The sequence below is a fragment of the Ipomoea nil genome, unplaced genomic scaffold (assembly GCF_001879475.1).
Source record: "Ipomoea nil cultivar Tokyo-kokei standard unplaced genomic scaffold, Asagao_1.1 scaffold1596, whole genome shotgun sequence".
NCBI lineage: Eukaryota > Viridiplantae > Streptophyta > Magnoliopsida > Solanales > Convolvulaceae > Ipomoea > Ipomoea nil.
The window spans coordinates 494,146-511,911 of NW_017618024.1; the positions used below are offsets into that span (position 1 = coordinate 494,146).

A 17,766-nucleotide genomic window follows, 5' to 3' on the forward strand; every position below is an offset into this window, starting at 1 on the left:
ATTTTTGATTCTATTGTTTGTAAGTTCAGGGGTTAGGAGTTAATGGCCAACGGGCATAAACAATTACAACAAATAATAATAATGGTTGTTGTTGTTGACTTGTCGTATAGTAAATAACAAAAATATATAAGGATAAATTAGGTATTACCAAATTAAAATATTCCTAAGAATTTAAGAATAGCCTAATACCAAAGTCCCTTTCATGGAATAGTTATTCCTCTTGCAAGGAGAGTAGATCATTCCTGAAAATACTATTACCAAGAGAATGACTTACCAAATGATAGTATATGACTATTTCCAAGAATATTATTCTATTTCGTAAATCAAACATGTTATTACTGTATTACCAAAGTAAACTACTAAGTTGGTCCGTGTAAATTAGGGTTGATGAAGTAATTTTTATATTTGTGACTTTTTTATTTTTTTATTTTTTTTTTTTTTTAAAACAAACTCTCCTTCATTGTCAACCATGGATAATGACTGATTTGGGGTGTGAACATGGAAACCATGGACAAGGAGTCAAGGACAAATTAAAGGGCATGCCTTGTTAGGTTATTGTTTTTTTTTTTAAAGGTAAACAATTGTATTAAAATCAAACGATTAAATGTTCAATACAAGAAGGAATTGTAGAAAACCAACTAAGGTGATTAGACAAAGAACTAGTAGCTCGAGCTAAAGCATGAACGAGTTTATTCACTGATCAACTAACATATTCAATAGACACGGTTTCAAAATGATGTTTCAAGGACCGGAAATTATTAACCACACAACCTGCATAGGAATAATCCGGTAAAACATTATTAATAAACTTGCAAACCATTTGGCAGTCTGATCGAAGCACAATATTACGCCATCCTTGCTCTTAAGGACAAAACTACGTTCTTTGCTGGACTGGCAGTTCAGCCACGTAATTCATCCTTCAAGCTTTTTTGAACGAATTTGACCCGCTCCTTGAGTTTAGAGCTATAGAGTTGACTTGCTTCTCACTAACAGCAGAATCATAAGCTTCATCACTCGATCTAAACCAAAATAGAATCTATATTGGATATAAATCCTTCACTCCGGAAAGGTAGGTTCCATACCGACAAGACCTCCTACCCTAGAATCAACTCATTTTACACCAACTAAAGTTGAACTTCATCACTAAGGTAGAGTTGGGTAGAGCCCTAATGTAACTTGCTCGAGAGTCCAAGACAACGCCTCCTTAATCGCAATGGATTCTACTAAATGTGGATCACTTATACACCGAACATGCCCACTCCTTGCTACCACAAAGCCTTCGCTACTATCCAGTATCACAATACCATAAGAGCCATTAGTAGCACGTACCCTGCGCAAGAGAGGCATCAACCTCCACCACAAAAGTCGAAGACGGGAAGTTCGGAATGGAGGTGACCACTACAGCCGGAGCACTAGTAGACTGTCCAGTCAGATTCCCAGGCGTACCCATATTGAGAAAATGCATGCCATTGCGAAGTTGGTGAATTTTGGAGGAATTTTGAGCCGCCACAATTCTTTCCAAGCTGAGAAGGAGGCGCCAGTGTTGGTTGTTTTCATTCAGTAAACGATAGCCTTTTCAGACAGAATATGGTCCCCTAATATCTCCTCGCCAACACCACATATCTGCAGCCTCGCTTGATATCGGGAGAGAAAGGATTAAATCTGCATCCTTGGGAATAAACCTTTGTCGAACTGCTTCAATATTCCAGCTAGAGGTGATAGGATCAATCAATACGTTTGCATTCAGATTATCAATATCAATCGGCGTATGAACATATGGATCTTTGTCTGCGAGCCACGACTGCTACCAAATTCTTGTTGATCTGTCATCGCCAATTCTCCGAATTAATAAATCACTACATCAAGCTTAATCTACAGTTATACCTAGTTGCCAACTCAGCAAATTACTTAATACTAATTTGTTAAAAGTATTAATTACACTTTCCAAAGATCAAATGTTAAACAAGAAGCTTTATTTTTTTCTAATTTTTGGTGACGAAAAAAACCCATAATAACTATACTATAGTATATACTAGGTAAACCTCGCTTTATAACTCTAACCACAACTTTAATTGTCAATAGCTGATCGATTCAAACCAAGAAGACTAATAAATTATTCCTATTGAGAGTCAAACCTATAACCATTTAGTTACTAAGTCAACAACTTGGCTAAAATTACTCCCAAATTTGTTTCTATTTGATGATGGAATTGAATGGTTTCAAATACTTCAAAAGTTTATTTGATTATCTTGCCATTCTCATTTTTATTTATTTTATCTATAATAAAAATGCACAAATGGTACATGAAAAATAAATACTCCGTAATTTTATTGGGAACGATCAATTAATCAGATTTTTTTGTGTCAAATAACACAGCATAAAAAGAGCAATTCCCACTGGCACGAGAGGATCTCAATTTTGGAATGACATGACATACGGACATACCTTATTTCCAAGAAAACAATGACATGACATTATATACCCTGTTTCCAAGATTACTTTTATGTCCAATCGTAAAAAGTAGTGCTACTTGTCCATGTTGATTGGGGAACATAAAGGTGAGCCCTCATTCCCCAAATTAGATCTTGCCCCACCACGAAAGATATTCCTAATATTCCCCAATAAGCACCACCCCAAATATGATTGTGTTCTATTTGCATAATTTTGCAACATATATATAAGGTCCATTTCAAATGTGAACCATTACTATCAAGTGATTCTGTAAATCTCTACACACTGTTAAGATGTGAGATTGGATGGCCAAAAACTAAGGAGTGGTTCAGTGATGTATCTTGTACAGTTGTGCAATTGTTAATGGTGCAATGATGTGATACATTGATGTAATGATGTATATTTACGAGATCAAAATCATTATAAATCACAAAATCAAACAAGGTCAATAGTACATAATAATACACATGATCACATAATAGTATTGGTTCAAATTTGAAACTAAACATGCCATAATTAACCATCGAGATTAAATACTGGTTAAAAAGATAGCAATGAAATTATGATAATTTTGCATATTACTGAAAACCTAAATGTATTTTCAAAGCCTAAAATGCATTATTTTAACACTTGGTGCGTCAATTCTACACTTGCAAACTAAAATCTGTTATTGTTGAAACTTAAAGTGCGTCATTCTAAAAGCTTAAGGTGCATATTTTAGAACTTACAAACCATACATATGTAATTGATGCATCTACACGTCACTTTAACACTTAAGGTGCTTAATTTTACAACTTAAGGTGCATCTTTGTAACACTTAAAATGCATCATTTTTAAAACTAAAAGTGCGCCATTTTTACACTTAGCTTCTGCCTTGAGTTTCCTTTTTTAAATTCTCATTGATTTGAACTATTGATCTTGATCAAAGGCTCAAATCTCACTACATGTTTCACCTAAGACTCTTCACACCAGATTACAACCCTCTACACACACACACACACACACACACACACACACACACACACACATATATATATATATATATATATATATATATATATATATATATATATATATATATATATATATATATATATATATATATTATAAAACCTATTCCTATCCTTTTAAAATTACCCTCACAAAAGATTATCATAAATGCAAGATTTTAATAGTAACTAAAAATAAATTGTTCCGTGTTGAGCCTGTTTTAACATACCATTTCATTTGGACAATGGATATTTTGACTCTCAAGCTTTTATCAACCAATTTAGAAAGTGCTGTTAATCTATACTCTTTAATATATATATATATATATATATATATATATATATATATTAATGAGTCTACTTCCAACTCGCTTCTCAATTTCCATGTTTTGGTTCTGTAGTAATTTTAGAGGGATTTTCCCTCCCTTAAACTTTTGCTGCCCGTCCTCTTGTGGCTGTGCACTGCATAATAACATGTAGAGAATCAGCTCATTAGCATTCCTGAAACACGCATTTTCTGGTAAAAGCATGTTAAAGGATGAAGGCAATACCATGCAGTCTTGGAAGCTTGCAAATTCAAAACCTCTCGTATAACAAAAAAAAAAAACAAAAAAACAAAAAACAAAAAAACAAAAAAAAAACAAAACAAAAAAAACAAAACAAAAAAAAAAAACAAAACAAAACAAAACAAACAAAAAAACAAACAATATAGCCTGCAATTTGTCCATTAATTGGGCCAACCCGGTGCGAACCGGATTATTCTGGTATGGTACAAGCTTAAAGGTGTCTCTTAGGGCATACTCAGAACACCTCGTGGTCTAACCCAAAAAAAAAAAAAAAAAAACACACACATATTGCACCACGACAAGCAATTCCATGATGTGAGCCTTGCCAAATAAACACGCGAAAGGGTCATACCTATATAGATCTTTTCACCTGTGCAAAAACCCTTTCAATTGATCTGACTGACTATCATTGCCTTTTTGAGTTGATCTTTTGAGCCACAATACACCCTGTAAATTGGATACTTTATTTACCCATTTAAAGAAGAAAATGTTGGATAACTTTACCAAAAAGTTTGATGCCATCCACCAGTGATTAATGATGTGACATAATCCTGCAATGAATAATATAGAAATCAGTTGGACGACAATAAATAGGTAATAAATTGAACAGCTACTTCCAATTGCCCACCAAAAAATGACAGCACCAGACCACTTGCCTACAACATGGCTGCTTAGATATGAAAAGGACAAATATAGAGGCTTTAAATATTTAAAAGGTGTAGATATCAAGATATGGGCGTGCAGCGACTAAAACTATTAATGGGCACCCAAACTATGAGCACAAGTTATTACAAGCATCTTAAATAGTGCAGTCCTAATCCCAGGTTCTAAAGAGAAGATTATTTTGCTTTCAAAATAAAAAAATAAAAAAATTGAAGATTATTTTGTACCCACAAATTAAACCTGGGAATATAATAACTACAGAATACACAATGGTATAATAAAAATTGTAAAAAGAGTCCACACGGGCTTAGCTGGTTCAGTAGGCAGTATTTGGGAGAAAAATTGTAAAAAGAGTAAAAGATATGTAACTATAATATGAACATTCTCACACCTGCTCATTTCCCGATGCCAGACTGAACTCTTCACCAGCATGCACATAATTGGTTTCTACGGAAATCAAGGCTTGATTTGTAACGGGAACACTCTGCTGATCTTCAAATATTGAACAGTGATCACATCTCAAGGCTGAAACGCAGAAATTTGAAACAAGTTGTTATTGTATAAATCTTACAACAGCAGTTTTTGGAATTTCTAATACCAAGTGAGGATACATCTGAACTACCTTACTGGCCAATTGCTGATTCAAACTCTCAAGGACCTGAGTACCTAGGTTAAAACTGATCCAGGTAAACATTCAGGAGTTGGTTTCAAAAGAATTAAATCAATACAAAACATGGAAAAAAATTCCATCAGAAACTGATTTACATTGTCTAGATAATGAAAATTATCGTGAAAACGGGCCTTGATGTCTATTAACATGAGAATTAAAGAAACAATTTACACATCATCCATGGAACACTAATGGTAGATGGTGCTTAGTCAAAATTTTCCATTAATATATCCCAAGACAACCATTTTGGTACTCCATGTTCTAGCGACATTCAAAGCATTTGTACTTCATAATCACCTTAAGATAAATACATAAGAAATCTTGTAGACTCGGGTTCAAGTGAATCCAACTTCAGAGAATTGATCAATATATGCATATAATCCCCTCCTTAGATCCCCTCATATCTGCAACAGAACAATACGGACTTGTTAACAAAAGCTATATGACAAGAAAATTTTAGAGTATTGTTCCAAACATAACTACAAATTCAATTGAATAAAATACCCATACCTTAATACCAATTCACTTTGCTGATGAAATCCGATGTAAGAATGGTAGCCTGCTGCTTGATGCACCAGCTCTGCTGCTCTGCCCACGAGCAATATTTCCAGCTTCAGTTGAATCCTCTTGTCTAGGGGGACTACTCTTAAAGGCATCAGCAAGTGAAATAGATGGAGCAGGTGCATTGCTCGCAATCTGTTAAACATCCAATAAATAGTATAAACAGAGATTGGATAGTGGCTACTTACAATAAAATAGAACAAATAATAATAGACAGTAATAATCAGGCAGAAACCCATATGTTCCTTCATAGTTTTATCTTAATGATGGTGTATCAAAACAAGTTGATTGGGTGCATAAAAATTAACAGATATAGGGAGAGACTACATATAAGTTACGTATGTAATTGCATAGAACTCACATTTTTTGTAGTCAGGTTATCAGAATTGAGATTTTGAACAGCCCTAGGCTTAAAGGGAATGTGACCAGCAGGACGTGCAAAACTAGTTGATCCACCTTGTGCCGTAGTTTCAACTGAATGGAGATTTGAACACCATTAGAAACATAACCTTAGTAAGCAATTATGTATCAAGCTAACCCAAGAGGAAAATGGGGCAAAGAGTTGTAAATTTAGACGATCAAAATAGAATGGAAAAGAAACTAGAGCAGTAAGCCAGACAACTAGTTTCACTATGAACAGTACCAACATGCTCTAAACATCTTCAAACTATTACTCTGTCCTTATGTTTGGTTCAATTAACAAGGCTTGACTCAAACTATTTACAATTCATTTTTTGTAATATTTAATTTAGAATCAGTAAATCAAATTTATATAATTAGAAACTACATTAAATGTTCTATTAGACACAAAAAATCTAAATTTAAAATTTATAAGAAAATGTTGAAAATAAATAAATAAATGGAGGATTGACAAATGAATAGTAAATAGGACAAGTAAAATAGGACAAAAGGACTATTAACATATCTCATCTCATTATTTATGTGACCAAAAATATGAAGAAACCCAGTGCTACTAAGCATATCCATATCTTAATCTTATCTATACTATGATAAATGACAAGGATTTAAATCTTGTGAAATCACACCAATTGCAAAAACAAAGGGCACAGCACTGGGTTGATAAACAGTCCTCTTTCAATGTCTTCTCCAACTTGAACCGATAAACATTTAATGGTCACAGTTTTGTATAATGAACAAAATTTTAAAACCCCTATCAATGTTGAAGGTACTTGTTCTATAGCAGTTGGAACAATCACATATCTAACTCACAACAATGTGCACAAGTTACCTTGCCGTGTGTTTAAATCCTTTGGCAATGCTCGTTTACTGGTCACTGCCGAAATTGGCTGTGGATGCTGACAAGTTTAACAAGAAAGCAATAGAACATACAACCATTGTTAGAAAGAAAAGAAAATAGGAGAAATAAAAAATTCAACAAGTGTGGAAGGGAAAATATTGGATGCCCTTAAAGTAAGAATATGATTATTTTTTATAGAAAACAAAGTCTTGAAGGTACTAACAGGTGATTGAAGCTGTGCCTTTGACTTCTGCGACTGCTGATACTTCAAAATGGTCCAATCAAACACGTAATCAGATTCATATCCTGCCAGTAGGCAAGAAAGGAAGTCAGAATACTCATAGTGTTATCATGCACCTTGAGAAATATGGGTTGGATTAAGTATATTAACTATATGAACTTGGGCCAAAAGTATTTGCCCGTATAGTCATATTAGTGGTGTCAGCAAGAATGGCCTTCCTGGTTGTTTCCCATGTGAAGAAGAAACTTTTGGCAAGTCAATTGGCTCCCCAAATTATTTTCCGAGGAAAGTTCTCTTTTATTCATATTACTATCATGCTCTCTTTCCTTAAAGATTCTAACATGTTTTTATATTTTCATGTACCATCTCATCATTCTCACTGACACTTTGTTTCTTCACTACCCACCACTCATTGTGGCAAAGAAATTGACGTATTGAAAGACGTTTTATTTTACCATTGCATGAATGCATAAAATTCCAGTCACATCTAACCAGCCATCATAGAATAAAGGGAAAACAGCACTTTTAGCCCCTGAATTGTCACTTTATGAAATTTGGTCCCAGTAAGTTAATCTAAACAAATTTACCCCCTTAACCAGTAAGTTCATAATGTTGCACTTTTAATCGCTAGTGTTATATAATTGTCAAACTCCATTAACATATGAGGTTATTTTTATCATTTAGAATCAATATTCACGATTAAAAATGATGTTCACATAGAGGGAATGAGACTTTAACCATGGATATTGATTCTAAATGACAAAAATAACCTCATAAAAAAGAGTTTGCTAACGGAGTTTGATAATTATATAATACCAGAGACTGAAAGTGCAACATAATAGACAATAAAGGGACTAAATCTGTTAAAATCAATTAACAAAAGACCAAATTCCCAAAAGTGAAACAATTCAGTGCCAAAAGTGGTTTTTTCCCTAGAATAAACATTTATCACGTAATTATTGTATATTTTACATATAAACTAAATTGATCTTTAGATGACTGCATTACTCTTGAGCGTAACAGAAAATAATAACATATCTAGATAGTAATATACAGAAAATTCTTATGCAAGTGATAGAGACATTCTGACATATGTGATCAAATGAACATTAATGTTTACTAAATATTGCTCTGAGATATACATTAAAATATTGTGATAGTGACATACTGAGACATGATATCAAACTTTCAGTGATAACTAATCATTGCTTTGAACATAGAACTCCCACCTTCACGAGTAAATAATTCACGAAACAAGCGCTTCAGGAATCCATAATCAGGTCGCTGATCAAATGACAAGGAGTGACAATAGTGCATATATGACGCAAACTCCACTGGATGAGTTTTGCACAGAACCTGACGAGAGCATCAATTTAGATTAATTCTAACTCTAGAGTATGAAATCCTGCCACGGCTTATTATCTCCTAAGGTATATTTACAATTTCAATTGATTTAGTACTGTAATACATACATACATTCATATATATGTATATGCCAATAAAAAGTTAACTGATATAATTTACAAGCATGAGTAAATTGTTAATAGTAAAAAGTTTTAAAGGATCAAGTGCTTCAAATTCATTCATTAGCTGTATGGAACTGTCAATGGTTTAAACAAGTCCTTTTCCAATGTTATACCTCAATTGGCGTTGATAACTTTTTCTCACATATTTTGTCATATTTTTGCTTCTTCGTTGCAGCTTTTAGACCCTGCCATGGAAGGCTACATGAGAAAATCCATTATTAATTTCATTAAATCAGAAAATCTTTTCATAAATAATAAATGCCACAGACACTACAAGTACTAATCAATTTGAATATGCAAGTGCAAAATATGAATTACAAATAAACATACCTCCCTCTCAGGAAGTACAAGAGAACATAGCCAAGAGACTCCAAATCATCCCGCCGACTTTGTTCTATACATATGAAACCAAGAGAAAACTATTGCTCAATACCAAAGAGAAGAAATATTATTGAAGCATCAAATAGTTACCTATTCCCAAATGAGTGTTGCAACTTGCATATCGTGCAGTCCCAGTGAGGTTTTTGTTATCTCTGTGGCATCATAGATGGTAGAAGAAAGATTGCATTAAAATCATTTGGTAGAATATGATTTTCAGCATATATCTATAAATGCCACAATTTTGAAACACCAAAAAGTGTCAGAGTTCATTGCTTAAAGTGATGGAGGGATTTCTCTATACTGTTGAAGCACTGTCCATTGCTTCAATTATGCAAATCCTACAGTCAAGCCACAAAATATTAAGAATCAACTTATATCCCTAAAGTTCAGCTAGAATTTTAGTCAAAGTTTCCTCACAATAAATCGATGTTTCAGGTATATAATTTCTTAAAGTAACACTTTTGGATTCTGTTTATTGCCATTGTATTGATTTTATATTTTATATAGATAGATTCATTTTGTTCAAAATTTCAGTCAAACCTACTTTATATAAAATGAAGCAAATATAATTTACTTATGTTATTCTAGACAAAACTATTCTGGGATGCAAAATTCAAATTACTGATCCAGTTTCACAATAGTTTATGGTTCATTTTTACAACTTTAAAAAGCAGAGAATTCACTTTATGCTGTAAGTAATAGGGGGCTATTGCACTCTAAAAAGTAAGGCCACTTCATGCAGTCTCAGTTGGGCTTCTCTCTATTACCTCATATAAGATAGAAGTCCAGTAACAACAACTCCCCAATGAAATTATATGCAGAATATGACTTTCAACATACTACAAATATGACACAATTTTTAAATACCTAAAAGTTGACAAAGCGCAGCCACATACACATCTAAATGAGTTAGAAATATGATTACAACATAAAGGGTATGAAGATGGCAATCTTACACTGTAATGGTATTTTTGAAACTAGATGCATTAAATTGCAATAAATAACCAAGAACTACCACTGTAACATCAAACAATCCAGAGTAAAGAGAGTAAACACCATATGATATAAACATTCCAGGAACATCTTAAGCATTGAGGTGATTACACATTTTATCAATGCACCTGTAAGGAATGTGCCTGTTGGTAGTGGGATCACGATATCTTTTGGCAAGTCCAAAATCAATGACGTAGACCTGAATTATTAACAAGAAATCAGAAAAGAAACTGCATATTATCCATGTTATATCAATTATGTAGTTCTGAACAATAGTGTCACCTGATTTGCCTTCCTTCCAAGGCCCATGAGAAAGTTATCTGGTTTGATGTCTCTGTGCAAAAATCCCTTTGAATGTAAATACTCTATTCTGGTAATCTAGGAGCAAGGAGAAAAAGGTAGAGGCTCAATTAATCATTCTTTGAGACTCATGTCATAAACGTCACAATATCACTCTTTCTTAAGAATAAGGACACTTCACAATATCAATCTTTTATGCTTATCAAAAGCCAAAGATGCAAAAGTAAATACCAGGACATAACACATTCAGTCCCTATTACCACCAAAGTTCAATCAATATAACATGAAATTAACAGCTAGGCACAGATAATCAGTACCTTCTATTGCTAAAGCATTAGTAAATGGTTGAGAAAAACAATCAAACAGAAAACACAAAAAGGTGAAACTTTGATTACCATCTGATCAGCCAACATAAGAACAGTTTTTAGAGAGAATTTCCTCCCACAGTACACAAAAAGGTCTTCAAGACTGGGTCCAAGCAAATCGATAACAAGGACATTATCATTTCCATCAACCCCACACCATTTTATGTTAGGAATTCCACCTGAAATCAACAGCACACAGCATAATTAATTATGAAAAAGTAAGTGCCCATACAAAATAACAGAGATCACCAAACAATTACCTCCTCCCTGAAGTATATTATACAGCTTAGCCTCGTAAAGCAACTGGGGATGATTAGTCTGCCTATTTTCCTACAACCACATGAAAAACAGTCAGATAATGATATATTTTTATGAACATAACTGCTAAACTGCCAGGCATTTCTTTCAGTCTTCCTTTACCAACTATTTTAATGAGAAACGTTTGGTCCTTGAATACAGTAATGACACTTCAAAAGACTTCTCCCTCAAGGTTTAATAGGCAGAAAAGCATCACCTCCAACAAACTTTGATTACCGACAAAATTCTGTCCTTTATACAGTCACCAATTACTAACACAGATACATGACAGTATGAACTAATCGCAAACACATTCTTCTTTTAAGCTCCAATTTCTAATATAATTCACAAAAGATGACAGTTCTACATAAACTACCATACTGATTTGAGTGATTTCCCAGCCAAAAATTAAAATCATTCCTTCACACACAGCTAAATACTCTGAAAAGTGGATTATATGGCCATACTGCCAAAGAGAGCATACCATCTTAACAGCAACGATCTCAAAGGTATCGATATGAGTAGCTGAAAACAAATAAATAAAAACAGAAATGTCAACCATCAGAAATTCCATAGAAAAGATGAACAAACAAACAACAACGGAAAGAAACAGCACAGAAGCAGAAAATAGAGACCCAGATGGATTTCTCCAAAGGAACCGCTCCCGATCTTCCGACCCAGCTTATACTTGTCGCCAACTATTCTCTCCATCTGCGCATATAGATGTGCGTATATACGCAGATACGCGGGTGTGTATGTATATATGTGCGGGTGTATAGCAGAAGACGCAGAGATGGATTCGATTAACTATTGAGATTGAATAGCAACTAGAGACCTAGGGTTAGTGAAAGTTTTCAGCTTTCTGCCTGAAATTTCCACGAGAGAGACAAAGAGGACTAAAAAAATAAAATAATACAGCGTCGGGAAGACGAAATCACGAAATTATGGACGCGTCTTGTTTCTCATTTTTAGTTTTTCATAGAAAAAGAAAAAACGTAATCCGGAACTATTACTCTATCCGTTCTATTTTATTTATCGAGTTAATTTCTGGTCCTTTGACTATATTAATTTTTTAAAATTAATTCTCGATTTTTAATTTGAACACTTTAGTCCCTTAACTTTTAATTTATTTCCAATTGAAGTTCTTTCGTCAGATTATGGTAAATAAGACTTTAAATCAAAAGGTAAAGTAGTCATATCACCTGCCTAATATATAATTTTTCGTATTTCTCCCTTGTATGCGCGACTTTGGACATCAGATTAACTTAATTGATTAATCCCTAAATCCACTCGAAGAACAAAATTTCATTATGGATTAAGCAATTAAGTGAATCTGATGTCCGAAGTCGCGTATACAAGGAATAAATATGAAGAATTATACATTACGCAAATGAAATGACGACTTTACCCTTTCATTTAAAGTTTACATTTTCGTAATCGGACGAAAGGATCTCAATTGGAAAGAAATTGAAAGTCAAGGGACGTAAATTGTCCAAATCAAATCGAAGATTAATTTTGGAAAATCAATATAGTCGAAGGACCATTGCTGGAATTAACTATTTATTTATCTGACTAGCACTCACATTGCACGAATAGTTTATTTATGTATATTTTTAAATTAGTGTTTCAGAAGTTATTAAAGATCATTTAGTATCTTAGCGTATATCAATGTAAAATTATCTAATTTTGTAGGGAAAATGGTCAAATAGACCCATAAACTTTACTCAAATGTGCAATTAGGCGCTTGAACTTAAAAAAGTTTAATTAAACACTCGAACTTGTCATTTTGAGTCAAATAAGCCTAATTTACCAGTAACCACAAACAAACAAACAAACAAAAAACAAAAACAAAAACAAAAAAAAAATCCATCATAACGGCAATTTTCAATCATCTTCTTCCAGAGAAGACGATGTCTGATCGTCTTCTCCACTGGAGAAAGTGACCTGATCTGGTCGCCTTTCTCCGGTTGAGAAGGCCTGATTTTTTTTTTATTTGTATCGACGTCAGAATTTTTTATTCGCCAGAATATCGCCGAAATTTTAAATAACATGTTATTCCAGGTGAATAACTGGCTAATAGGTTTAGACGCCCCAAAATAATAAGTTCGAGTGTTTAATTGAACATTTTTAAAATTTAAGGGCCTAATTGAACTTTTGAGTAAAGTTCAAGGGTCTATTTAACCCTTTTTCTCATTTTTTTTTATTATAAATGTAAATATTTCAAGAATGCATAATTATGACGTGTGACATAACTTTTCATAAAATTAACTGGTGCAATAGCAGTTTTAGAGGAAAACACAACGGATAGTACCTAAGCATAATTTTTGCAACACAAAACCTATTAACTGGTGTGATCCATGCTTCCTATTGTTGTCACTTCTGCCAGAAATGAATTCTTGATTTAATATAGTCTCATGGTGTGCTTCAATGCAATTTTAGTGCCTTGGTGTAATGCATATTCAAAAATAATAAATAGTTAACGAAATATTCTGTTACTAAAGTATACACTAACGGAATGCAAGAGTATTTAAGAAAAGTAATAATGATATAATAGAGAGTAAAGTATGAAAAATAATATAAAAATATAAAATTCAAAATAATATGAATCATTCGTCTCAGCCAACAATTACACCAACCCTTTTTAAGTTCCTGATAGGACCTAACTTTATTGACTAAAGTTATTTTTAATTCAATTTTTTATAATATATTAAATTTTATATTACTATATACAACTAGTTTTTGCACCCATGCAATGCACCGCCATAGATAAAAGTTATATAATTAAACACTATAATATAATAACAAAAAAATATAATAAGAGAATATGTTTAAAACAAATTATTTAATAACAATTAACATTGCAATTATATTACACATTATTGAAAAAAAAAAAAAAGAATTTGTATACGACATGTTTAGTCGTACTTGCAAATTGTCCATTATCCCCACGTTAGTTTTTTCACGCGCATTGTGCAAATGTGATAATGTCCAATTATTATTTTTAAATAAGTAATTCAAAGTATATCAATACAATATTATATATGAGATGTTCATGAATAGATAATTAAATGTTGAATTTGTTTGTTTAAATCAGTAATTCAAAGTATATAGATGCAAAATAATATATAAGAGATTATAATTATCACTAAAATAAAGGGAAAATTGCATCTTTGGTCCCTGAGTTACACCCAAGTCCCAACTCAATCCCTGAGTTATGACCGTATTCATTTTTAGTCCATCAGTTATGAACAAAGTGGTGCATTTGGTCCCCGACCGTTAAAACTGACGGAAAAATTTAAAAATATTTAAAATTTGAGGGGTAAAGTAGGAAATTCACATTTTATTATCTTTCTTATATCAAAACCACTTTCACAACATTATTTCTTACTTCTTAGCCTCTTATTTCAAGATTGTTCAATTCTAAAAGCATTTCAGTAACTTTAGTATGACTTGTTAGAAACCTGACTCTCGTATAACAAATTTAAGATTTAGCACAAACAAAAAAACACTTGATCATTGTCTTCATACGTGTGAAAAACACTATCCTATCAATTTACAATTTTCTTTACTAAGCAACAAAGGTAATCAAACCAGAACTTTTGAGATACAAAATAATGTCAAATTTCTCAGATTGCTTTTATGATAAATTCACCAACGAAATAAACCAAGTTCTAAACGTCAAAGGGATGCTATCGCCACAGCTACCCACACTAGGATGACTACAAGGCTAAACATATTAGAGTCGCAGCTAAACATTCAACAAAATAAGGGTTCACAGACCCGAGTGTCTGAGCACCAACAAAACAAGTAGGTATAGTAGTCTAGTGCTATATACATCAAACTATCCAAAACATCAGTCATAAATGCATAGGGTACCAAGACCTACATACTAGGAACTAGGAATAAGAAATACTATCTATCTAGCTCCTCAAGGCGTGCTCTCAACAAAACATTACTTCATACCTGAAAGGGGTTATCAAGAAAAATAAGGAAAACAACACGTTAGCAATTAATGCTAAGTATAAACCACTCAGCCCCGTAACATAAGTATAGATATATAAATTAGGAAAATAGTTTGTTTGTCATCAATCATATCACATAGGATCACAGAGCTGTGAATCAAGAAATCAATAGAACAGATATAGGTAAGCCCCCCCCCCCCCCCCCTAACTAAAAAAAGCTCCGATTAACTCCCCTAAACCGGTAAAAAACTCTAATTAAGTCCAATGCTAACCAACCAAGGCGGTAATAACTTTCCTGTCAGCCCATGTGGATTAATATTTCATCTTCTATCCTAACTGGAATTACTTATTATAATATATATATATATATATATATATATATATATATATATATATATATATATTATAAAATATATTAATGTTCTACAAAGTGAATCGCAGTAAAAACCGTATCATTCTTCTCTCTCTTCAGGTTCATCGCTCTCTTAAATAAACCTAACATCTTCACGCCCTTTTTCACCTGCTATTCTTCTTTGGATTGTGGAGTCGCTTGCTCGCTCAACCACAAATGTCTTCTTCCTGCCGGAGTACGTGCCATTTTTGTCAACTTCTTCAAGGCCAAATCTCCATAATGAACCTGCCATGTATTGTCGTTGTGGGTTGAAAGTTCCATTGTGTCATTCACGGGATAGTGAAAAAAAAAAATTGGGTGCCAAAGATATAAAGTTTGTATTTTTTTCTATATAGTATACGAATTATGTGGTGTCATGAATGTATTTTTGAATTCATATGCATTGTTAAATCAGATGGTGTATTTTTCAAATGATATTCAAAGTTATATCAGTGAGTGGGAAAGGAAAAAAATTGGCTTGTGTTTTTAATTCAATTGTGTAAAAACTTGGCTTGTGAAAAAATTAGGTGTATTTTAATTCAGTGTATTTTTAATTCATTTGTGGATTTGAATTTATATCATTTTTATTTTACAGGATAGAGGATGTGGCTTTTTTTGTTTAGAAAGAAGACATATTGGCTAAAGATGTTGAAGTTTTGAATGATGCAAGTATTCAATCAGTTCATGAGTTGAAAAGTTTGATATTGGAATTGAAAGATGAACTCAAACACCTACGAAGGGATTTGGAAGTTCAATCCGCAGAAATAAAAAAATTGAAGAGAATGTGAGTGATTTTTATTGTAATAGTTGTAGGAATCTACTTATTGAGTAATTTCCAACACAATACTGTTAATTTTGAATATGTTCCTATGTTGAAGTAAGGTTAATTGTATGGGTTTATAGATTACAATGAAAACTTGATGCTTGTTCTTATTCTTATAATAAGTTTGAATGGATTTGAGTTCTATTTATTGAGATGGTAAAGTTTTCTTTTAGAATTATGATGATTGTAATTAGAAATTAGTATGATGAAATCATATTGTAATTATAAATCAGTTTGAGCATTATTATGAAGATTGTAATTAGAAAATGCATATGATATCTACCAAACCAATAATTAGAAAATGCATATGATGCAGCAGCAACCATTTGATAAAAATCATAACTTTCATATGTAGCAACCATTATGAACTGCAGCAAAAACCATTAGAAAACAGCATCAACCATTAGAAAATGCATATGATGCAGCAGTAGCAACCATTGGAGCCAAAACAAATCAGTATAAGATGCAGCAGTTAGAGTTGTCAATGTGGGCTGGCGGGGTGGGGCCCGCCAAAGCCCGCATTTTGGCGGGGCAGGCTAAAAAGCCCGCCAAGAATACGGGCCTAGGTAGGGGCAGCCCACCCCGCCCCCTAGGCCCGCGGGCCCCGCCAAAGCCCGCCTTTTTTTTTTTTTTTATCATGTGTCCTTATAATCTAAACTCTAATGTGACTATGTTAATAACTTAATTGCTATCTACTTAAAACACTTATTCATAAGAAAATAACATAAATTCGTTCATCACATCATGACAACAATGACACCAATAGGGGTAAGTATAATTACGGAAAAACCGACACTATTAGGGATAAGGCAAAAAAAAATTCGATTATTCGGCTATTCGGTTATGAAGGTGTAATAACCGCGGTCACCGAATAACCGACACTATTATTTATATAATTATATTATATTATATATATATATATATATATATATATATATATATATATATATATATATATATATATATATATATATATATATAACTAAAAAATATAGAAAGGCGGGCTCCGCGCCCGCAAAAGCCCGTTTTTTAAACGGGCTTAAAAAACACAAACCCCCACCCTGCCTTTTTGGCGGGCGGGGCTGGAAAGCCCGGCGGGCTAAGCCCATTTTGACGGCTCTAGCAGCAGTAGAGTCAGAGTTCATTAAAATCATTTGATAAAAACCATAACTTTCATACATTGGCAACCATCCACTACAAAAAGTCAGAGTTCACTTCAAACCAACAAATTACATGCCAGTTCTACAAGAACCATTTGACACTGTTAAGCAAAAACCATTTAACAAAAAACATCAATTTCACAAGTTATACTATTTTGCCCAACAAAAA

At 33.0% G+C, this 17,766-nt stretch overlaps 1 protein-coding gene and 1 long non-coding RNA gene across 8 annotated transcripts; both read right to left on the bottom strand.

The window, feature by feature from the left end:
• Window positions 1-3,603: 3,603 nt before the first annotated feature.
• Window positions 3,604-4,023, bottom strand: LOC109190980. The gene is made up of 2 exons (XR_002055843.1): window positions 3,992-4,023; window positions 3,604-3,902 (listed from the first exon to the last, which is right to left on the bottom strand). It is a non-coding gene; the product is annotated as an uncharacterized LOC109190980 (long non-coding RNA).
• A 126-nt stretch (window positions 4,024-4,149) lies between these two features.
• LOC109190979 (casein kinase 1-like protein 3) lies at window positions 4,150-12,211 on the bottom strand. 7 transcript variants are annotated; one of them, XM_019341575.1, is made up of 18 exons: window positions 11,906-12,192; window positions 11,746-11,795; window positions 11,225-11,294; window positions 10,995-11,143; window positions 10,582-10,677; window positions 10,428-10,498; window positions 9,397-9,458; window positions 9,256-9,319; window positions 9,039-9,123; window positions 8,629-8,755; window positions 7,382-7,464; window positions 7,150-7,216; window positions 6,262-6,374; window positions 5,850-6,035; window positions 5,637-5,763; window positions 5,292-5,346; window positions 5,061-5,194; window positions 4,150-4,557 (listed from the first exon to the last, which is right to left on the bottom strand). In XM_019341575.1, exons 1-14 carry the CDS (start codon window positions 11,970-11,972, stop codon window positions 5,862-5,864), a joined length of 1,278 nt encoding a protein of 425 aa, XP_019197120.1. In that variant the 5' UTR covers window positions 11,973-12,192; the 3' UTR covers window positions 4,150-4,557; window positions 5,061-5,194; window positions 5,292-5,346; window positions 5,637-5,763; window positions 5,850-5,861. The 7 variants fall into 7 exon arrangements, with proteins under 7 accessions (XP_019197120.1, XP_019197121.1, XP_019197124.1 ...); XM_019341576.1 differs by having other exon boundaries at window positions 4,435-4,557; window positions 11,746-11,786; window positions 11,897-12,211; XM_019341579.1 differs by having other exon boundaries at window positions 4,435-4,557; window positions 5,637-5,743.
• Between the last annotated feature and the right edge of the window lie 5,555 nt (window positions 12,212-17,766).

What these genes read in the sequence shown, in the direction of transcription:
- LOC109190979 (XM_019341575.1), bottom strand. Translation starts at nt 11,972, where the DNA reads ATGGAGAGAATAGTTGGCGACAAGTATAAGCTGGGTCGGAAGATCGGG. An exon ending in TTATGTTGGCTGATCAGATG is followed by an intron (nt 10,678 to 10,994) that starts GTAATCAAAGTT and finishes CCTTGCTCCTAG; the next exon opens with ATTACCAGAATAGAGTATTT. An exon ending in AACAGGCACATTCCTTACAG is followed by an intron (nt 9,459 to 10,427) that starts GTGCATTGATAA and finishes ATGATGCCACAG; the next exon opens with AGATAACAAAAACCTCACTG.